At 39.9% G+C, this 24,276-nt stretch overlaps 1 protein-coding gene across 1 annotated transcript in view; it reads right to left on the bottom strand.

The window, feature by feature from the left end:
• Nucleotides 1–24,276, bottom strand: part of AFF3 (ALF transcription elongation factor 3) — a 317,423-nt gene that overhangs the window by 257,064 nt on the left and 36,083 nt on the right. Inside the window, 3 exon segments of the mRNA XM_065741179.1 lie at nt 7,402–7,792; nt 7,913–8,199; nt 12,708–12,828. Of these exon segments, the coding sequence (XP_065597251.1) occupies nt 7,402–7,792; nt 7,913–8,199; nt 12,708–12,828 (799 nt within the window).

Raw genomic sequence — 24,276 nt, 5'->3', positions numbered from 1 at the left:
TCCCACGGACTCACTCGAAGGTCCTGAATAACCTACGGCTAGCAGGGATCTTTGCACCACACTGCTCTTGTTGTCCAGTTCTTCCTGTCTAACGTGGGAAAACATTCTTTATTTGTGGGGAAGGTCAGTGGTAACATTACAGGGATGAATTGAGCTGTGTCTCCTGGTAAATGCGGCTTGCTAACTCTTTCCCATGAACATCTTGGAAAGAAAACATCTACAACTGGCTCATACTTACAGTACTCAAGCGCTGTGATTGCTAACTTGCTTCCCAAGCACTGCAATTTTTCAATACAGCTGATAAATGGTAGAAAAGTATCTACACCCTTCATTTTATGCCCACGTCTCCAGCCTCTCTGGGTAAGTCCAGGAACAGTGTCAGAAAAAAATCTGGAACTATTTTTTTAATGCATTCAACTCATCTCTCTCTCTTTTTTATTCTTTTTTCTTTTTTTAATCTAAATCATCTTCAGCTGCTCCTCTGTGTTCACTTCTGCCTTTCTGGGTCAGAACCCAACACCCCGGGAATCAGAGAAAAAAGGCCGGAATTCAGATCCTGCCTGAATCCTCCTCCTGCAGCAGTGCTCTGTCACAGCAGGAGGAGGACAGTGCTGTGCCTTTGAGGAAAGAGCTTACTAAGATCTCCCCTAACCCCTCTTCCTTCCTTGAGAGACACTCCCACCCAGAGTAGGTTGGGATATGTAGTATTTCCAAAGGAGGCTTGCACTCATCAGGACTATTTTCCCTGCTAAGTCTACACTGGAGCTTATGCTGCCAAGTAAAATGGAGCTCCACTTAGTATTTAACATTATGAACTTCCATTTTTAAACATGGACCTGCTTGTTACATATGCTGTGCAGCAAAGTTCTTCTTAAAAGAATGTATTTTGAATGAATTGTTGACACTAAGTCCACATTTAAGTGTTCTTTGTTTGTTTGTTTGTTTCTTGGGAGGGGGAAGAAGGGGAGAAAAGAGTTGGCATTGTTTTTGTTTCTCATTAATACACAGAGATAGAACTGATATGAAAAAAACAATGCAGATTTAAGGAACACTTGCTAATGTGTGTGGCAAATGCTGATAGCTATATATAGACACTCCAATGTGAATGAATGCTGAGAGTATCTTATGCAGGCAAGCAGGAATTTGCCTGAGTAAGGCCAGGGCAAAAATGAAAAAAAAAAAAATTCAGAATTTAATCTATTTTGCATTACTTCTTCTGCAGAAGAAGTTGTGTAAGTACTCCATGAAGTGGGATAAGAATGTGCCCTCATGATGACCTTATCTACATTTCACATAAACGTGTTCCAAAATTTAACAGAACATAATCTTTCCTTTTTACCATTAGACTGCTACTCATTCCTGAACACAGCCTCTATTTCCTTCCTTCATAACCCTGATGCAACCCATAAGATGAAACTCAAAAACAGAACTCAGATATAAAGAACAGGATTTGCCATTTTAGGCTTTTCTCATTGTCTTATTTATAAGAACATTTTAGAAATGAGAGGCACTTGCTTTTCCTGCTTCTTTTTCTTAATACATTTCTCTTCCCTACAGCAGTATAATCCTAAGTAGTTCAAAATGTGAAATAGCAGTACTTGAGATGACGAGCTATCCTTTATACAGAGCAATATGATAATTTTGGAAGGACCGGGAGGTTGGGTATGGATTCTAATTAACACTGATGAACCTGGTTCCTAAAGATTAAATTCCCAAATGAGTAACCACTACCTTTCTACACACAGGTCTATCCAAGTTATTCTCATTAAAACAATTTAAAAAAGAATTATAAGCTTCAGTCTGTGTCAAGATACTCAAGGCTTTCCAAAACTGATTAAAAATATCAAATGAGGTATTGAACTACATTAAAAATTGACCTTTTTAATGTATTGAAAATGGTCTATAATTTGTATTCAAGTGCTCTTATTTCCAGTGAATAATAATTGTATTGCAGCCAACTCTGTGCCCTGTTTCTCTGAAAATCTCAAGGGATATAGAGAAAAGGATTTTGTATCCTGCTGAAGACACACATGCTCTCCATGGCATTGCTTCCTACTCCACAGTTCTTACTTTGTTTTATTATGTGTTTATTTTTCCACTGATGTCTCCTTCAAACTGATAAACGCAAATGAATGAGAAGCAATGAGATACACCAGTAGGCTCTGCTAAGTATCGTAAGCTAAATGCACATTCATGGAAGCAGCAAACTCAGTTTACATGCATTAGAAAGTGGACTTGTAAATGAAGAGATATATGACAATACATTCCCGTTTCCTGGTTTTCTCTGCCTGTGGAACTTGAAGCTGCCTGTAGCCACATGATGTTCAAAATAAAACTGAAAAGTCACAAAGAAGTGCATATCACTACATTTATCCCTTAAAAGTATAGTCTGCAGGAGTTAGGAAAATGGTTATTTCTTACCACTCACCTCTCTATTTGGTCAGGCTTGGCAGCTTCTCCCCTGTCTCCTGCCCACAATTTTCTATCCACTGTATCTCACCTTCTCTCTCACTCCAACACCCCACACTCACGTCTCACTTCCCCAATTTGCAGGAACACTCCTGCAGTCCAGCTTTCAGTTCGGTTAAGTAGCCACAGAACTTGTTTTAGATCAAGTTAAAAAGAATAGATTTTGGACCATGGTATCATTATGAACACATTTTAAGAACCGAAAGTATAAAACAAAAAGTACAATGACAAAACTAGTCTAGAAGACAGAGAGCTAGGACTATGAAAACGTCACAGAGGGTTGTGATCAGTGGCACGAAGTCTTACTGAAGATGAGTTCCTAATGGCTTACCCCCTCCAGTCAATACTGAGGCCAACACTGTTTAGCACCTTCATTAAGAATCTGGATGATGGGTAGACTCAACAAGTTTGTAAAACTGGGAAAAGTGGCTGATAAACCAAAGGTTCATGCTGCCATCGAGAGGAACCTTGGTAGTCTGGAGAAATGGGCTGATGGGAATTCTTTGAAGCTCAACAAGAAGAAATGTTAAATCTTGACTCTTGGAATCCCATGCACCAATGGAGGCTGTCATCTAACTGAATGAAAATTTTCTCTACAGAGGAAGACATGAAAATCCTCAGTGACAACAGGCTGGCCATGAGCCACAGATGCACCCATTTGCCTGCACCTCAACAAAGGCCAACAATACCCCGAGCTGCATTAGGAAAAGTGTGGCCTGCAAGGTAAGGGAGGTGATCCTTTCTCCCTGCTAAACACTGAGGCTACACCTGAAGTGCTAGGGCCAGTTCCAAGCTCCCCAGTACACAAAAGATATTCATGGACTTACTGGAGTGAATTCAGGGCTACAATGATGCTAATGGGATAGGAGTATCTCTCATAACAAGGACTGTCTGAGAAAGCTAGAACTGTTCAGTCAGAAGAAAAGAAGGTTCAAGGGGCTAGGGGCAGGGAAAAATCATCAGTATAAATATGTAGGTTGCTCTGAAAGTAATACCTCCCATTTGTTTCCAACAGATACAAACAACGTAATATTCTTTGATAGAGCAAATTCTCAGCTATAAAACACTATTTTTCAACATAGTCACCACTGTTAGCTATGCATTTTCATCAGCAATGAACAATGAGCAATGCTATGCTCATAAAGATATGTACCGGCAGAGGTGACCACTGATTCACAACTGCTATGATGGAGTTGTTGCCCATGCAGCCCCTTTTTCACTGACCTAAACAGTTGGAAGTTAGAAATTGTCAGCTCCAGACAGTCTTGTCAATTTTGGCAATGTGCCCCATGGTCTTCAAACTAGAATGGGACCTGGTATTATTGAGCTACAAGAGAAATGTTGTCTTCTTCTCTGGTCTGAATCTGGAAGTTTGAACCTTCAGCTTGGATGAGCTGATCAAGATACTCTTCATTTTGTGGTGTGATAGTTGTGCATGGCCATCTGAAACATGGCTTATCTTTCATGTCACGGTCACCATTGCTGAAAGGCATCACTTGCTTCACTGTTTTCACATCCGCTGTTTGGTTTCCATAAACATTCAGCAAGCGTCAATGAATATCAGTGAGTGCCATTTTTCCACATGGAAGAATTCAGTTCCACATCTTTGCTTCATGTGTACTTCCATGCCAGACGCCATTGTGTCAGACTGCTCCTCTACTGCCATCTGTTGCATGGCAACAAAATGTAAAGGAATACTGTCAGGATGGCTCAGCCCCTACTGCCATCCTACCAATATCTGCCTCTGGCATTGTGAGTCAACATAATAAAATAGGAGGCATTACTTTTGGAGCGGCCCTCACACATGCCTGATGGGAGGCAGCAGAGAATAGGGAGTAAGATTTTTCTCAGTAGTAGCTACTGACAGGTCAAGAAAGAAAGAGTATGAGCTAAAAGACATGAAATTCCCCCTGAACACAAGAATGCACTTTCTTACTGTGAGAGTGATCAATCCTGGGCACAGGTTGTACAGAGAAGTAGCAGAGTCTCCAGCTCTAGAGATAGCCACAGTCATCAGCAGCCCCCTAGCTGACCCCTCTTAAGCAAGGAGACTGGACTAGACAATCTCAAGAGGTCACTTACAGCATCAGCCATTTGGTTATTCTGTGACTCTATTAAAGATCACATGGTAATGCTTACACTAAGCCCCCAGAGCACACTAACTGCCCTAGCTACCCCATCTCAGACATATGCCTCTTTTGTTAGCGTACATCAAGCTTCATTCAACCACATGCATTACAGATATCCTATTCCCATACTCTGTCCCTCTCCTTTTTCCCATATTTTTCTGACTTCTCTCAGGCAACTCTCTGGTACCCAGTTCTGTTTCCATATAGTTTCCCAGACACTGTCAGTTTTCTTTCTCTCACCATCAACTTGTACTTCACCTCTACTCTTCTGGCCATTCCATGTCTTCTAGGGATACCTGATCTCTTCTGGCCATCACCTTTAGCTCCCATTCTATGCAAGGGAAACCTCATTTTGTCTGAAAAGGTTCAGAAGACTGTGACAGCTTATGTGGTGAGAGTAGTTTAAAACTGATACTCCTAATGAAGGACAATGGCCTTTTGATGGAAAGGAGAAGCTTTAAGAGTCTGAAAGCAGAAATGCATGGAAATTCTTACAAAATCTTTTTAGGAGATGTATGATAAAAATAAGAGGAATGGAAAGATATTTTTAAACAAAAATGAGTACTATTGAAAATTTAAGGGAGAACAGATTAGGCAACAACAACAAAAAAATCAGTCTTAGTCAATACTTCTCCCTGTAGCAGTATCAGTGGGTTACCATTTTCATCATGTGCCACATGAGATGGAAAATGTTAGAACAAAGGAAAGTCAAGATAAAGGAAAAAATGTTGGGTACTTTTATCACCAGTACTTCCAGCCCTCAAATTGAGATCTAAGCACTGTCTTCTATTAGCTCAAGCTATGACTCCAACACCATCCATAACATCTACCATTTTCTTATGAGCAATACATCTATCATTTTTATAATCACTTAACCTCTTTCTTAACCTGCCAGACAATGCTTTTTGTCTACCTTCTTCAACTTCAGCTAAATGTTTATGTTATCACATACTATTTCAAAAACACTGTCTCACAAAACCTGACAGAAGCTGGTGAACACTATAGTAGTTACCTTGTAGTCCATGCTCTCCTACTATAGCCTACACTGCTATCAGTATCTAAGCAAGTTAGTTTAAGCCACCTCCAATATGTCTGTATGACTAGAAACTGCAGTATAAATTTACCCTTATGCATCATTATGGATTATGTACAACAAGTGAAAGCTTTCTTTCCTACTGAGGTAGGCAAATCTTGATGCAAATGGTAAATTCTGAATTTCAGACAAACAAATGATTGCCTATCAAAAACCCTTTCTAAACTAGTCACTGGAGTATTGCACACATGTAAAGGGGGAAAATTTGTAAGATTCAGACAATTGCCACAGGCATCTTTAATTCTAACAATACTTCTTACTTGCAGATAGCAGCAAGTGAGCAGTCTGAAGGAGGTAATAATAGCTAAATGGATATTAGCATATGCCATTACCTGATCTATCTGCACAATTACAGCAATCTGTGAATGCTAAATTTGCTTATCGAATCTGACTTAAGTGCCTAAAACAACCCCTTTTCAGTAACAACATATCTCTTCAGAATGGTTTGGAACTGATGGAACTTAAACTTAGAGAAAAACCACATGGGTATAATGTCTACAGGAACTGAGAGAAGTAATTGCTTCCAGAGAGACTTCTTCCCTCAACCTAACTGAAGAGGGAATATAGCAGTCAACTCCATTTCTGAAAAACAGCCATTAAGAGGCCAGAGAGCTTCACCAAAAATTAGAGTTTTCCTCTCCTTTTACAGTGCCAGAAAAATAAATAAATAAATAAAAAAGCAGACTAAAAACATTTCAAGGCACACCACAGTCCTCAAATAAGAATAAACAATCAGTTTCGCTGCTCGGAGACAGTCTCAGTGATTCAGTCAAATAGAATCATTCAGTCTATAAATACTATAAATTGTTTAAGCCATGGGATCTCTACCACTTTGCATGAGGGGATGTGACCATCTTTGTACTAACGTACAGGTTTCTCAATACACACATGAAAGAAAAAGAAATTCTTCATCCTGCCAAAAACAATCATTCCTTCCCCATCCAAAGAACACAAAACAAAAAATCATAGAACACACAAGTGACAAAATAAGGTATCCTAATCTTGCCAAAGGAATGTGAAATAAACAAATGTAAAATACATCCAAGCAGACACCTTTCACATCTACTGCTGATAACAGGAATGTTGCCTAGAAGCTTTTTTCAGACATGCTCACACCTTTATAGCAAGACTGGTTTTTACAGACAGTGTTTATTTAGAAAGAAACCTTAGTCTTTTTGAAAATGGATTGGAAAGAGAAGCAGATTTTATGAACGAGAGACTCATTGCTACATTTTCATCTATTCCACACGTCTCACATAGCTAAGTATAATTTATTTAGATTGTAGAAGTACTTTGACATCATTGAGGATGGCAGAACTACCTCTGATCCCAAGCACTTCATTTAATCACTGACAAAAAGAAAAAAGTCAACTGAGTATGAACACTATGAAATATCACACAAGCCTAGCTAAAAGATGGATTTAAAATATCCAGACATTACATATGGACATTCAGGAAAAAAGAAAAGTATATAGCATTAGAAAATGTGGCACTTAAGGGGTGTTACGGACCTGAAGACATTTTGATGTTGAGATACCTTTACATTACTATGTGGTTGCTATTTGGATGTCAATGTCAGCAAAGTAAAAAATAAACATATAAACTAAAATATTAAAAATATGTAAAGAGACAGATGCAGTTTTCAGTTCCAAGCTGCTATCTATTCATCTATTCAGGACAGAATGTCATAGAAAGCATCAAAACACATACCTCTTCTTGCTTAGGAATGTTGAACTTTGTTATCTTTGACTTGGTCCTGGCCGAATCAGACTTGTTAGAAGGCACTCTCCTATACAACTTGGTCGTCTCTGTCAATAACTTTAGCTTTGGAGACTCATCAGGGGCCTGGTCTTGACCGTCCATTGGCCTTACATAAGCTGTTGGTTTCTGCTGAACCAGACTAGGCTTTGAAGCAAGAGATGGTGGGAAGTTCTGGACACAGTGCCCACTGCTGTGCTTTGAGGGCCTCTCCTGCACTTGAGCTCCTCCTTCAGAGCCACAATTTAACTTTGCTGGCTGCTGCACTCTGCTGACATTGTCACCTAGTGTGGCCCTCAGTGAGCTTTGCTGGGCAGCATTGGAGGAGGATGAGGAGGTGGGACTGGATGCATAGCGTTTCAGTTTCTCCAGACTGGATTTTTGGTTTGCCAGTTTGAAGTCACCCTTGTGGGATTCCAGTGAGCGGTGTCCATGCTTGTTGGCTCTCTGCTGACTCTCTGACGCAGCATTGTGTCCAGCCTTCTGCCAACCCATTGTGGTGCTTTTGCTCTGCTGCACAGGTAGGTCTGCTGGTGTGGAAGAAGTGTTGGAAATGGAGGGAGGAGGTGGTGGTCTTGAGTCAGCGATAAGAATTTCATCGGGCTTGGGGAGAGGTGTCTGAGGAACCCCAGGTTTTGGAACCCCAACAAGGTGACTCTGGTTTGATCGATCGGTTAACAAGTCTTTCATTTCATCATAGTTGCCCAGTGTATTCTGGATGCGATTAGAGAGTTCGTCCCCCTTGTTAGTCTGCAAAACAAAAATCGAGTGTTCTACAACAGTCAACCTAAGACAAACAAAATTCCCTGCATGCTTCTGCTGAAATCTTTACTGAAGTAACACTGTCTTATTCAGCAGCAGTGTTGAGGGATGAAATCGAAAATCCTTATTGTCTCTGAAGATACTTGTCAACATCTTAAATCTACCCTGAACTGGAAAAGCTATAAAGGGCCTTAGAGTATATAAAAAAAGAAATCTATCACTGGTATCATGCTGTAGTTAAAATATATTACCTGGAAACTAGAAAATTTATTATTGCAACTACACCGAATGGTTTGGATTAAATCTGACCATGATAAAACTTTTCCTATAGCCCAGTGCAAGCTTTCCTTCAGCCATGAATGAAAATACTGCATTCCTGATTTCCTTCTCTGCCTCTTTAAGTTTCCACATTGCAGCTGGGAAGCCATGCAAGACCCAGTGTAAGCACTGAATGAACTCTCCAGTCTAAGCCAGCCAAATAGTGCGAGATGACTTGAAGGCAGCTCATGGGACAGTGGGAAAACTACAGATCATTACATCCATTCAATAAAAGTGCTCTGCTGAGATGTTCACTCCACGACACTGTTCCCTTTGGGAAAAACAAGTGAGTAGAACTCCCCAAATTCTTGAAAATGCTCCGTATTTGATGGGTGCAGCAGGGGGGGATGCAGTCGGCATTTCCACCCTTTAAAATTAATCATTGTTTTTTAAATCATCCACTCATTTACTTGCTTAAAAGGAAGAAGCTCCACAAGGAAATAAAACAAGTGGGAAAAAATACTGAAAAAGGTTGGAAATTATTTATTTAAAAAGTCACTGTAAGCAGAAGAGTATTTCATTAGCACTTCTGCAGCAGAGATTTTTCTGAACCCTACCAAGAATCAGGTGTGTGATGTGCTTTGCTTTGTATTTTCAGAAGAAGATAGTAATGAGACAGTGGTGCTCTCCTTTCTCTCTTCCAGACATGGAGTCTCAATGGGAAACACTCATATGCTTCAGAAGGCCAAGCTTTCATCTCAAGATCCTCTGTTTAAGAGGGAAACAGTAGCTTAGATAAGAAGGAAATAAAGGGAGTGGAAAATAACCCCTTAAAGTTATACAAAAATGTAAAGGACATAGTAGCAATACCAATCACTCTGGAAATGTGGGGATTTTGTTTTTTCAAGAATTCCAATAAAATTGAAGCACTGATTCACAAACAACAAGTAGCTTAAGAAGGGGATAATCACACAGACGTCATAGAGAAGAGGAAATTACTGAAGAGGCTTCAGAAGTGGGAGCCATCATGTATATCTAAAAAAGAAAGTGTTGCAGATGCAGTGAGTTGTCTAGCTCTCAGCTTTAACTGGGGTCAGAAGTATGTTCAGTTCAGGCAGAGTAAGAAGCACAGAAGGCACCTACATGGGGATGCTTGGTTGGTATTGTGGCAAAAACTGAACAGCTTGACAATGGAGATCCTGGACTGCTCAGATTTATGGCTATCTGGTATTGGGCTTACAATCTTCAAAATGGTTTGAAGGTATATTTACATGTTTCCTGGGGTCTGTAGCTACTACCCTTAGGTATCTCAGGAGAATTATTTTCTGAAAGGCACAAAGAAGTTTGCTTTTACCCAGTGCGTCTCTTCTGTGTCTCCAGTGGTTCTTCAACTTGTGTAGCTATCTTGATGAAAGATGCATTTCCAGCTTCCCTCTAGGGAAGGAGATCTACATTTGGGCCTATGCACAGCCTGTCTCAGCCAGCCTGTGCCTCAGGTTTGCTTCCCTCCCAGGAACAGCAACAAGAACCTTGGAATGGAATGGGTCCCCAAATACCCACAAGTCTCCTCCAGCACAGGCCATCTGTGGGGCAGCTCTCTATCGAGTTAGATTTATGGATGTAAGAGAATTTAAGTTTTGCCCCAAAAAGTCCAACTTGTCTAACAGTACATCAGTTCTATCTGATGGCTGCTATTTGGATGTGAGGTAAAGAAAAGCATAGTAACAGAATATCTATGAACTATCACTAGCACAGACAAATCAGTAGATTGACTTCTGTATGTATGATATGAAGGTCATACAGAGATGCCTGTTATTGAGAAAAGCCAGCTAACCACAAAAATAATTGCAGCAAACAGATCTAATTATTGTACTATGGAATATGTGTCAACTAGTGGGTATTGTTTGTTCCTTTTGGATACTCTGGGGACATCCTGAGGGGAGAAGATTTTGTGCTGAGCTGAGGTAATCTGGAAGAGTTCACCTACATTCTCCTGGGAAACAGCTGGGACCTGAGGTAACTTGTTGGGAACATGAGACGTTAAAGCTTTTTCTATTATTTACTCTGAAATATTGCTGGCTTTATTTAATCACTCACATAGGGAAAACATAATCACAAATGAGTAAGGAGGAAAAGCATTCTGTGTAAACATGTACAACTTAACCACGCTCTGATATTCTTCAGTCTAAGATGTATTCCTGTTTTTGAAGACCTGCACGATCTAAAAATAAGTCTGATGGTTGCATGGAAGGCCATCAGATTTTTTTTTCTTCATGAAAAACACTTGTGTGATTAATGGACCAAAGTATTCTGTCCATGAAATATCCATTATGAAATTCCTACTATTTTATCTCCTGCAAAATACATTTCTAGTAAAAGACATTGTATTTGCTGGAATCCTTCGTAGAGGGTTGCTATGGATACTTTGAAATGAACTGGATAAGGGGCAACCCAAAAAGTCAAGATTTTTCAGAAACTCTGATGTTTATGAGAGAGAACATAACATTTAAGAGATTTCCAGTCTGTCTTTGATTTTCAGATATGGCCTTCTGAACGGTAAATCCTTCAGGTGAATCTCTTCAGCATCTTTCCTACTGGATAGTCCAAATATGGCCATGGTGTTTATGGGTGAGAAGGATGGTTGGAATCTCTCTTCTGATTTTCTCATGGGTTATCTGCTAAGCACCTTTCACTGCTTCTAGAAACTGCATTAGTTTTCATCCACTCCCACCACTATTGATGGAATTATACTGTGGTTGCACAGAGATGCCTTCAGACATCATAAATCAGAAACTACTGTGAGTCTGTGATACATGAAATCTGTAGCATGACAGGCAGCAGTACACTGAGACATAGGTAATAATCAAAGTGTGTATAAAATTCCAGCTATGCCACTTCTGTAAGTAATCTAAATCTCAGTATTGCCAACTTTCAATGCCACAAACAAAACAGTATCAGAGATGCAACAAAAAAAAAGGTCTTTTTTCTGAGAGGTATAACTGATTGGATTCATCAAAAGGAAAATTATTAGTCCCTATTGCAGTGCAGCCTTCAGTAAATGCCAAGACACAGCTAACATGTTTCAGGCTTTTTTTTTTCCATATATTAGCCCTTGATTGGTCTCACAGTAGACTTTCTCAAGTGGAGCCTTAAGGAAGATTTCAAGACATTTCCCATGGTTTCTAAATGCCTTTGTAATGAATCTGAAATTCAGGCAGCTGGAGGTCAGCTTCAAGGCAGACAGAGCTGTCTTCTATCAAGGGACATGGTTTGAAGGTGGTAGATCTTTCTTTTTTATTAGGAACTAGAAATAACAACAATCTAAGTTAAAAGGTGACCCTGGGACATGGGCAGATGCTCAGAAGCACTGAAGTCATGTGCAGGAGCCAAGTGCCAGGTCCCAAATAGGACTCTGGAAAGAGGCACTAAAGTGCCCAAAGCATCAAGGACATGCGAAGCATTGTGGAGGGGAAAGGCTTCACAATACGGTGGATTTAATAGCAACTTGGGCATTACTGGAACATCACAGTAGGAGATACATGATGTTGTTCTGATGCACACAGGCAAAGTCACTGGTTAGCAAGAGGAGAGAAGCACCTTCTCTGGAATACTGCTCTCTGGTTCCATTCACAAAGGCTTTGTTTGCAGGCTTCTGGAGATGGCGGTTATGTGCAGTACCCTGCTGGATCCTTCCAACAGGAGGTGGGCAAAGATTGTTGTGCCTCACCTTGCTGTTTCCATGAGGATTAAAATAAGGAGTTGAGTTACTTCTGCCTTTGCTGAGGGCAAAACATGCCCATCAGACAAATGTTGGTAATGCTTACAGTAAAAAAAAAAAAATAAAAACAAGATATTTCATCACATTAACCTTGGCCAGAGCATAATGTTTACTGTATAACTTGACCTTCACACACAATTCTAACACAATTACTTTCTCCTAAGTGTTGGAGAAACAGAGTGCCATCACCTTCACCTCCTAGTTTTAATGCCATCTCAAAGATTGTTAGGACATTTCTCATTTATTTCATTCTCATGTGATGCTGAACATTATAGGAAGCTAATGTAAGAAAAATCCAATTCTCAATGAACCATAAATGTTCTATGCAAATTTTGAGGGGCTGGCACCTGTGGGAGGTTGCTGAGACTGGGACAATGCCTTCTGCAGGCTGCAATTTTATACTGTGAAATAAAATAATAATAATAATGAAAAAAAAGTCTTCCAGACAGAAAGCATCTACCTTGTACGGTTCACTGAAGAGGGAGTAACTGGTGTTAAATGTGCCATCCTCCTGCTGGGCCTCCTGATTTCTCCTTTCCCATTCTTTCCTGCGCAACACGTTTCTATCCGGCTCATAGACACTACAGCAAAAAGAGGGATAGATTTTTAGAGTTAAAAATTAGCAAGCAACATATAAACCCATGTGAATTTGAAAGTGAAGAACTCTGGTTTGCAGACAGATGGCAAAAAATAAGCAAGAACATGAATCAGTTGAATGCCAGTCCAAGCAGACTGGGGAGACTCAGGTCTCTGGGAATGCTGATGCTTTCTTCACACAGAGAATAGATAATTAAATTCTTACAGAAGAATAGAAAAGGAATTGTAGGGCAGGATCTAGTCTGTACAGAACTTCACTGCTTGATAAGTGACAAAGGAAATATCTAAGCAACTTTGACAAAGACTGAAAGTCCTCTTAAGGCAGACGGTAATTACAGCTATGAGTAAATAGAAATTATGAACATATTTCCACTTATGACATATCCTCTGAGTGTTGTGTGAGAATGCTCCTTTCTTTACATGGATGTTTTTCTGTAGCGATTCTTTCATTAACTAGCTCCCTAAAGAGCTGTTAAAACTACATGCTATAGTGGTTTCCACAGCTAGGCTGCTTCTTCTGATCTCTGTTAATCAGCCAAGTCATGAAACAACTGCTGAAACAATTCCTCTTTCTGATGGATTTGACACTATCACAACTTTAGAGCACGAATACATGAATACTACCATGACAGTGTATATATGGCTGGTGGAGTGTAGCTGGAGAGGGAATAAAATCAGTCTACAACACAACAGTATTAATTTTTAGAAATGAATTAGTCAGACAGCAATATAGATACGCAAAATAAAAATTAACTTATTTTTCTCAGAATTCAACTATAATGTATGACGTCACGAAACAGAGAATCCTTTCCCTGAATATCCTCAGCACAACACAGGTTTAGACATTTTCTACTGTACATTTTATTCTCATAAAAAAAAATTAAAAAAAAAAGATATCCAGTCAGCTTTACTTGTTATTTCAGGACAATGTGACAAGTGTCCCAATTGCCTATTTTGTCTAGCTCAGCTAATGCCTTTCTTCTGGCACTGTAAATCTGTAAAGTAGAAATATATATTAATGTCATGTAAGTGCTCCATGTGTTAATGAAAAAAAATGTTGTCTTGCTAACCATTTCCCAGTTAGCAAAACATATGTTGCATTGGCTTCCCACGTGATATTACCTAGCGCGCCTCAGGCAAGCCTGCAAAAAGGCCAACAGCTATCTGATTCTAATTCCAGACTTGAGAGGGCTGAAAATATGTAGGATATGTTAGATGCTGGCAGATTTAAAAACAATGCCTTAGTGGTCACCAAATGAACACAAAGCCTTACATTTGCTAGCTAATGTTGCTAACTCTTCTTGGTCAAGTCTGCTGTCTCAACGAGGTATCACATGAGGATTTAAGAAGTGGCATCAGACTTGATCCTGGTGGGCTTTCAGGCAGCCCTTCTGATAGCCATCTATGAGCAGATGCCAAAGTTGGAGCTGGAGTTTATTTGGAAGATAGGATTTTTCCTCCAGCAAGAAGGGTGTAGCAAAGACATCCCCAAGGGCTCTGAAGAGGAGTTCACATACCGTCCACTGCTGCTGATGCCAGGAGGCTGGGTAACTGCCATTTACTGTTGTGGGACCAGTAGTCCCCAGTCAGTACTGCACACCACCTCAGTGCACTCCCACCCTATGAGCTAGGGTAGAGGACCTTCTAACAACCACCACTGTGTCTACTGCAGACTTTCTGCCACCAGGAATAACCACTGCTGGGTGGGTTTTCCTGAACTTGTGGGGATCCAGTTAAACTTCATCCTCAGCTGCCTTTCCCCATCCCCTGTTGGCTCTTTCAGATGTTTTGCATTTGGACTGCAGCCTGCAGTCAAATAGAGATGGGCAGCTCCTCTGAGATTAATTATAATACTGATCTCTACCCAGTTTCTAGAAAGTAAACAAGTGTAACATTCTTCACTGTGCCTCACACAAATTTGAAAATGCTGTGCTGTAATACTCCTGAAGTGGAGAGGCTTTTTATTCTTTTATTTGATGGAGACATACCAGTCTCCAATATCCTTTTTATTTGATGAAGACATATTTGACATAAGGCATATGCTCTCCGATTTCTGAAGCCTTTTCCCAAATGAGATGTTCAATGTTGGCTACAACTCACAACCTGCAATAATTCAGAATGATTATGCAAATAGCAAAAAAGTGTGACAATGCCTAACATGCCATCTCTAAGCAGTAGGTTAGGAAGAGCAGCAAGTCAAGAGCTGCATACTTTTGGTAATGCTAGATGGCAAAATCTCTAGCATTTGCAAGGCTGCTCCTTATTTGCATGACTGCTGTAAGATTCACATTTCCTTGAACGTATGTCACCAAATGTATTTGTTTATTTCAGTTCAAGGAGAATTCTGCCCACTACTACAACTGTCTTCCCTGCAAACACTTCAGCTAACAGAAAATGATTCTTTTTAATAGTTTTCTTTTTTTCTTTCTTCCTTTTTTTTTTTGTTATTTGTAATTTATAACAATCCCACGTGTCCATGTACCTTTTCAATCATTTACATTGTGTTTATCTTTTCCATAGCTAAGCCACAATGTTCACAAAGAACCTCAAGATTTTTTTCTCACTGGAACATCTGTGCATATGTGCGTGGTGTATGTAGATATACATACACTGTATGCACACTCAGACATCAACTTACAGACTAAGAATTTTGCTACAGTAAACCAAAATAGCGAAGTAGTTTTCCATGACTAGGTAACCAAAAGACATACAAGCAGTCATCTCTTAAAAGTCAGCTTCATTTATAGTTGTTTTATAGAGGTCAAACTCCAAAATGATTAAATTAATTTAAATAATTTAATTTATTTTAATCAATTAATTTAAATAGATTTTAAATGGTATATTGTTATTTTTGAAATGCTGTGCATCTTACAAATGCATGCTTAAAGGACATGGGGAGGGGGTTGGACTCAATAATCTCTAGAGGTCCCTTCCAAACCCTACAATTCTGTGATTCTGTGATTCTGTGATTCTGTGATTCTGTGATTCTGTGATTCTGTGACATGAAGTGAAGAATGAGTGACGGTTCAAATACCTTCAAAAGTTACATATGAATAAATGTTGTATTATAAAAATCACACTTACTCTGAATTTGGCACAGTGCTTTAAAAACACACTTTGATTTATCCCAGCCCTATGATCTGCCAAGAGACACACTGAGAAGGAAACATCTACCAGTTAATTGCAACCAAACACCAGAGTCTGAAGCTCAAAGTACTTTCAGCACACCTTTATCCCAATCACAGCATGTCTACCTCCCCTGCTTCTCTAGGATACCTTGAATAATGCTATTCTCAGGGGTTTTACAGATCAGGATGTCAGTGGGTTGCCGAACTCCTCAGAGGAGGCACAAATAACAAATGTCAAGCTGCTGTGATGACACTGGGAAGGCCATCTTTTTGGTCACCCCCTCTGTGGCTGTGGCTCCCACTGGATGGGCAGGGAGGGTGGCTGCAGCACTGACCTCTTCCCAGCAATGCCAGAAGTGCTCTCAGCCTCATCATGCTGCTTCTGACATCAGAAGGAACTGCTTCCTTCAGTCCTTAATTAGAAATAGACACAGCTGGCTCAGGGGACAGCCTGGGAGCAGAGCAATAACCTTACCTGAAATACCTGGGACTGGATTTAATCTCTTACAAAGTCCGAGGAGTTATGTAGTCTCAGGTTAGGCTGAAAGCAATCATATAAAAAGTCTGTAGTTTTAGGCTCACTCTTTTTTCTTTTCTTTTCTTTTCTTTTCTTTTCTTTTCTTTTCTTTTCTTTTCTTTTCTTTTCTTTTCTTTTCTTTTCTTTTCTTTTCTTTTCTTTTCTTTTCTTTTCTTTTCTTTTCTTTTCTTTTCTTTTCTTTTCTTTTCTTCTCTTCTCTTCTCTTCTCTTCTCTTCTCTTCTCTTCTCTTCTCTTCTCTTCTCTTCTCTTTCTTTTCTTTTCTTTTCTTTTCTTTTCTTTTCTTTTCTTTTCTTCCTTCCCTTCCCTTCCCTTCCCTTCCCTTCCCTTCCCTTCCCTTCCCTTCCCTTCCCTTCCCTTCCCTTCCCTTCCCTTCCCTTCCCTTCCCTTCCCTTCCCTTCCCTTCCCTTCCCTTCCCTTCCCTTCCCTTCCCTTCCCTTCCCTTCCCTTCCCTTCCCTTCCCTTCCCTTCCCTTCCCTTCCCTTCCCTTCCCTTCCCTTCCCTTCCCTTCCCTTCCCTTCCCTTCCCTTCCCTTCCCTTCCCTTCCCTTCCCTTCCCTTCCCTTCCCTTCCCTTCCCTTCCCTTCCCTTCCCTTCCCTTCCCTTCCCTTCCCTTCCCTTCCCTTCCCTTCCCTTCCCTTCCCTTCCCTTCCCTTCCCTTCCCTCCCTTCCCTTCCCTTCCCTTCCCTTCCCTTCCCTTCCCTTCCCTTCCCTTCCCTTCCCTCCCCTCCCCTTCCCTTCCCTTCCCTTCCCTTCCCTTCCCTTCCCTTCCCTTCCCTTCCCTTCCCTTCCCTTCCCTTCCCTTCCCTTCCCTTCCCTTCCCTTCCCTTTCCATTCCTTTTTTCTTTTCTTTGGCATACTACTTCTGACACAATTTTTACCCCCTCAGACATCATTACTTGGAATAAATGCAATAAAAATGTCTAACCTCCATGAATATAATGCACCAGATTTGTCAACAGTGGAGTCACCATCCCATCCCTGGAGGTGTTCAAGAATTGTGTGAATGTGGCACTGAGGGACATGGTCAGTGAGCACAGTGGGGGTGGGCTGACAGTTGGACTGCATGATCTAAGTGGTCTCCTCCAACTTTAATGATTCTGTGATTATGTCCCCAAGCTTTGAACTCCAAAGAAGAGGCCATTTCCAAGCAGCAAAAGCACTGCACCTTTGCTGGTATGTCATACCCTTTCACAGCCATTTGGTGACATTAATAATGCTGCTCCATCTTTTCAGATGCCATAAAATTGCCACATCAATGCTGAGACATTCATAGAAGATGCAGTTATTTAACTACCAGATCACCATCCTCTGGACGGCCCAATTCCTCTGGACCTCCCACGAGAGCACGTAGATACCACTTGCAAAGACTGAGCTGCTTTCTCAGATGTTGTCAGCTTTCACCCAGACACCCTTATGTGAACCCAAACTGATCTTTCTTTTCTCACAGCCAATGAAGAGGCTCCCTACAAAATACAGTTGGACCTCATCAGCCACTCCCACCGCTGTGGAAATGAAACCATTCCAGGCTCCAAGGTACAGGGACTAACTAACCCTGGGGAATGTGCAGAGCTGATCATCTTACAAATGAGAAAGAAAGAAAATAGCAACAACAATAGAAACCATAAATCCATACTGCAAATGACTAAAAGATATAGAAGATTCAAGGATAAAACTAGACAAGGGAACATTTCTGTGAGGAAATGTTTATCCTTAAAATGAAATATTAGCACACAGTCATTTCTGACTTTTAAGTAAATTTAGAACTGTTTCAAAGCTGTGGAAAAGAAAAGAAAGGAAGGAAGGAGGGAAGGAAGGAGGGAAGGAAAGAGGGAGGAAGGGAGGAAGGGACAAAGGGACGAAGGGAGGGAGGGAGGGAGGGAAGGGAGGAAGGGAGGGAGGGAGGGAGGGAGGGAGGGAGGGAGGGAGGGAGGGAGGGAGGGAGGAACAAGGGCAATGTTAAAAATAATAAACCTCTAAATGGTTTTCTGATAATTCTCAGTATTTCCCTACAGATTGCAATCTGACACATGATTCAAAAAAATAAATTTGAGGTTGAAGTGAAGACATTTTCTGAAATGTTTAATAGCCTATTTCTCCCCTGAATTACCACTTTTATTCCAAAGAAGTCAAAAAAGAGTAACTCCAAGGAAAAACTTATACAGTGCAATAAAAACCATCCCAATCCTGATGCAGGACACTGATTATAAAACTAGATTCAGAATGGAAAGTGAATTCTGAGTTTAAGAGAGCTGTCATTCTCATATCTCTGAAATATCTTAAGACACAAAGGGAGGAACCAACTTGAGACCTTGCAAGGGTAACAGCCTCAAAAGAAAAAGGTTTAATTTTGACAAATTAATTACAACAATTCAGGTTATGTTTCTTGCTGAACTGCCAGGCAACATCAGAGTGCCATCATTTAATGTCTGTTTTCTGGTTCACTGCTCATGCCCATGCTTTTTGCTGGCTAGTTTCTCAGGGCCAGTTCCTTTTCAACTAAGTATAAATAATGTCTATTTGGCAACTAATTGCTAATGGTTACGGCGAGCTCTTAGAGATGGCAGCCTCATATTTTTGAGCCTTAAATGTTTTCCCTAACGACATTTGAAGTATTTGCTCGACTATAACAAAGGGGCTGACTTTGATGACCAAGAGACACAATCAATAAAATGCCTTCCTTGGTTGCAACTGACATTTTTTAGACTTTTTATCTCACTTAAACAGCAGAAGTTAATTTGAGGATTTTTACAGTATTTTTTCCCATTTACAAACAGAAATGCCGTGGGGTAAAGCAATTACTCTGATTTACTGTTTTCTCTTTGATTGAACATAAAGATGTAGCAGGGTCTCAAAAAAGCAGTAACTTAACAAACTGTGCTCCTACCCACAGACAGATAAAGTACCTACTTTGCTATTTCAAAGAGTTTACCTCCAGGCAGCAGCACAGAGCAAACATCAATCAATGACATGTGTCTAAGATGAGATTGATGTTTACTCTCACAGCTTTTCATCTTACATCCAATAAATTATTTTTCCTTCACCAAAATGCCTGGTTAAATTTCATTTTTCACTTTGCAGTATCAGTTTTAAAACTTCTAGCTTCCAGCAATTTTAAAGCTAGGATTCATTGACACTTCATCTTTTACAGCCTGTTTATGATTTATATTAACCATGAAACAGTGCTGCACAAACATGAATACGCTCATGCAGAGCTGAGCAGGGCCAGCCACATGCTCGGTGGCAGGTGCGGGCTGAAAAGTGCAAGATTGCTTTAATTATGTGCCTGGAAACACTGAGATGGAAACCAAGGGCTGCATTTGCAAGGGTAGGTACATAACATTCTTGAAATCAACACACATAGAAACACATATATAGCTCATGTCTGTAAAATCAACATCTGAGTGTTCAAAGTAGGTCTTTGAGGAGCCATGCTGGGCAACTGGAAGGAGCCAAAGAAGGCTAATTATGGGTGCAGTTGGTATCTTGGAGGCACTCGCACCTGGTGTTCCCAAAACACGAGGTCTTTTCATGCAACCTGACTGAATTTTAAATATGTGTTGAAATACTGACAAAACCTACGACTGCAATCAAGACTGGAATCTAGGCTGTTGAATCACAGCAGTAAACATCACAACAGAGGAACATTAAAAAAGAATCCAATTTAGTTCAACATCTGCTGGTGCAAGAGCACCTCTTCCAGCTCTGCTGCAGATAAAACATGCACATTTTTTTCCCTTAGCAAAATTCTACCCAATGAGAGAAATAAAAAACTAGCAATATCTACCAGCAATATACGTAGATGAAAAATATCACCATTCACAAGTAACAGATAATACTACACTCAGTGCCTTACTGTTTTCTTTTCGGATATTAAGTGCTGGTGCTCCTTCTTATAATCCTAAAACTACTAACAAAAATACCTAAAATGGATGGAGATCTAATAATGACAAGGAACCAAGGAAGAACCGGAACATTACTACTACCTTTAATTTCACATACTAAGACCTAAGTTCCATGGGAAGATTTGCTGTGCTGCTCTAACAATGTGTTACTTGAAAGAATATTCATATATTACAAATTTACCACTGTTAATAAGCTTATAACTTGAATTAGTTTTTATTTTTTTATCCTATAATTCAAAATTGTGGAAAACTATTAAAAACTCCTGAAGTAAATGGAGAGCTTAGTTGTCAAGAAACAGATATGGTAGATTAGATAGAGCAAACAATTCCTCTTTTTCCTTAATCCACATCTTCCAGGAGGAGAGGAAGAAAACTCAAGACTGAATAGCACAGAACAGACAAAGCACAGTAAAGTCCTTTTGTTTGATTTTATTAATGTTACTTTTACCTTGTAATTCAAAAATACAACAGCTGAAGGGATCAATAAGGAATTCTTTCATTCTGCCCAACCTAACACCGTTAAACTCCCTGGGCTGTGACACAAGGATCTACCTAATTTTGCCCTGCCTGCATCTGATCCAGTCTCATGTTACATCCCCTCTCCAGAGATGTCAGACACAACATCCCACTTGTCTGGTTTGTTTGTTTGTTTTTTCCTACAATGATTTCTCTTTTCAGTGGCCTCCTTATGTATGGGAAATTGCTCCTGCTATTTTCTGCCAAACCCATGTGTTTGTTTTTCCTTGAAACTTCTTTGTTAGGCTCTTTATAGTTGTAAGTAGTCAAAAATTATATTTATTTATTTATATACATTATATATACATTAATCAGTCATCTTGTCCATTTCTGTAGATGATGTGTACACTGAGGCAAATTATTCCTATAGTCTTGGTGTCTACTTATCATGCCTAAATGTTGTTCATTTATATTGGCTATTGCTGGGACAGAACATTTTAAATGGAATGAAAAACTCCGGTCTTTTAGAATCTTTCTATCTGGTATTTTGCAGCAAGCGTTTAATACTTTATTCAAAAATTTATTATCCACATGTTTGCTGCAAACTAGAGTTCAATCAATCAAAATCTTCAGTAATAGTTGCAATAATTAAACAAGCAAACAAAATTTCATTAAAAACTCTCAAAATGATCATAGAATCTAAACGGCTTGAGTTGGAAAGGACCTCACAGTCCAGCCAGCCCCAACCCCTGCCATGGGCAGGCAGGCTGCCCAGGGCCACATCCAACCTGGCCTTGAGTGCCTCCAGGGATGGGGCACCACAGCTTCTCTGGGCAGCCTGTGCCACTGTCTCACTGCCCTCTGAGGAAAGTTTCCTTCTAACATCCAACCTAACCTCTCCTCACAGTTTAAACCCATTCCCCCTTGTCCTATTACTATCTATCTGGGCAAAAATTCAGTTCCACTCTTGTTCATAAGCTCTTTTCATGTACTGGAAGATCACAGTGATATCTCCCTGAAGCCTTCTCTTCTCCAAGCAAAACAGACCCAGCTCCCCCAACCTTTCCTCACAAGAGATGTGCAAATGACTTGTTCCCTCTATTATGTTTTTTAAAATGAACTTTTTAATCAAAAATAAACCTCCTTGCTCCTGATTTTCTTAAGAAACTCGAAGAGAATATTCTTTCAGTGGGGCTCTGACCAGTGATGGACCTATCCATAGTAATTGCAGGACTGAGAAGTACACTGAGCTACACTTCACATAGCACAGAAAATGTCAGAGCTCTATAACCAGCAGAAAAATGTTATCACACAGTTTACCCTGGTGCAACTTGACATGAAGCAGCAAAAGTGAAGACTGTAATGAAACATTAAGGCCAGTTCTAAGAGTTCTTTACCTCTAAAGAGATAATAAAAATGTTCCTGGCACAGTAGCAAAAGAAGCAAAACTTTACAGGGTTCCACAGCTGACGAAGACTCCTTTCATAGTTTTAATTTGTTTAGCTCCAGACCTTTTGGCACTGCTAAGAACCTCAATGAAAGATCAGGTTGTGATGAGGAGGGGTTTTGTCTCTTCTCTCAGGCAACAACTAGGTCCTGAGGAAATAGCCACAAGTTGTACCAGAGCAGGTTTAGGTTAGATATAAGGAAAAACTTCTCTCAGTGAGTGGTTAGGCACTGGAATGGCCTACTCAAGGAGGTGGTGGAGCTGCCATCCCTAGCAGTGTTCAAGAGGCACCTGGATGAGGAGCTACAAGATATGGTTTAGTGCTTGTGGCAGCAATGGTGATGGGAAGATGGTTAGACTGGATGATCTTGTAGGTCATTTCCAACCTTGTGATTCTATGATTCTATCAGCAAAGGTCACTCAGAGGCTCAGTAGCTGACTGGAAATGTTGCCAAATCTTGTCTGTTTTTATATTCCACACCCTTTAGTTTAGATCAACATTCAGAATTATCTGATGTCCAAAAGACACCAAAACACAGCACTGGCTGCCTCCTGTGTGCAATGCAGGACTCAGGATTGCAGAGTTATACAGTACTACAGTTTCTTGGAAAGACCAAGCACAGTATTTCATTACAAATGTGTCATCTGTTAGTAGCCATCAAATCTATGACTCATGAAAATGTCTATACATGTTTTATTAACAAAGCAACATTTCCAATTCACTCTTACAGTAATCTATAATGACTGAAGGTTCATCAGGGTTAATCAAGCAAATGATGTAAATTTTATATTGTATTATGTTTCATTTGGCTTAAAATACATCTTGGGTGACAATCTTTTTTGTGTGTTAACTCATAATTTACAGAGTTAAGAAAACCACACAACAGCACCAGTGTGAAACAAATGATGAAGAAGTCAGTGTATAAATCATCAGATTTCATATATTTCCAGAAAATCACTTCTTGGATACTTCAGTGGACAGTCACTGAGTTTGGTTTCTGTAGAAGGAGGATCAGTGTTTTCAGATGCTTTAATTTATTTTCCGTTCATATTTTATAGATGGAGACCTTACAATAGCATTTTATAGACTAGATAATACTACAGAGGAGTCATTGCAATATACAGGTAAGGCTGAGGTAAGTTTTAAACAGATGTATGTCTACATATTAAAAATTAACTTGGATGGTGTTAACAACTTCACATGGAGGTAAAGCAGCAACCAAAATAGTTAAATCCTATGCCAGATGTATAGATTAAAAAAAAAAATCAGTTACAGCAAATGTAACTAAACAAATAAATAAATCCACTAAAACCATTTTAAAAAGAAACTGTGATATTTTTTGCATATTATCAGTTTGTAAGCATAAAATCTTATTAGGGGGAATAACAGGGTTCTATCTTCATTCCACTTCATTCCTAAGTGACATGCAATGGGATTAATATATTTTCTCTCTCATTGTGTCCTAAAAACATTTGAAACAAGTTTAATGTCTGTGCCTCTCCTGTCACTCTGATTCTGTTTAAGGAGAGTGGTGGTGACATGGCCAGGCCACAAATTGAGACCAAAATGTAACATGCCAGGAAAACAAAACCCTAAACATAACAAAACACAACAGTGTATTTTAACTCTCAGAAGCAGCCTGAATGCTCTAGTGTCTCAGTTTCAAGCAGGTCAAAATGTCTTTATATATGCCTGAATGGGAAGGTGATGACACAAAAATGACAAAAGATTGCCCAGATGCTTTAATGGCAGGGATAGATGGAGAAGCCACTCCAGAGATATCCATGCAGCAACTGTGCCAAAGAGGCAGATGCTGTGTGCGGAAGGGCATCAGCCTGGTTCCAGTCCAAGGTTGGAAAGCAGTGACATGATGAAGCAAGATGCAGCACCATGTCCCCTCTCCAGCAGCTGCCTTGCCCTGGCTGATTTTTCTCAGCAAATTTTAGTTTTAGCAACCACA

Source organism: Cyrtonyx montezumae, unplaced genomic scaffold (genome assembly GCF_038088225.1).
Source record: "Cyrtonyx montezumae isolate F1298 unplaced genomic scaffold, pur_monq_1.0 scaffold_3, whole genome shotgun sequence".
Lineage (NCBI taxonomy): Eukaryota > Metazoa > Chordata > Aves > Galliformes > Odontophoridae > Cyrtonyx > Cyrtonyx montezumae.
This window is presented reverse-complemented; position numbering and strand designations above follow the sequence as displayed.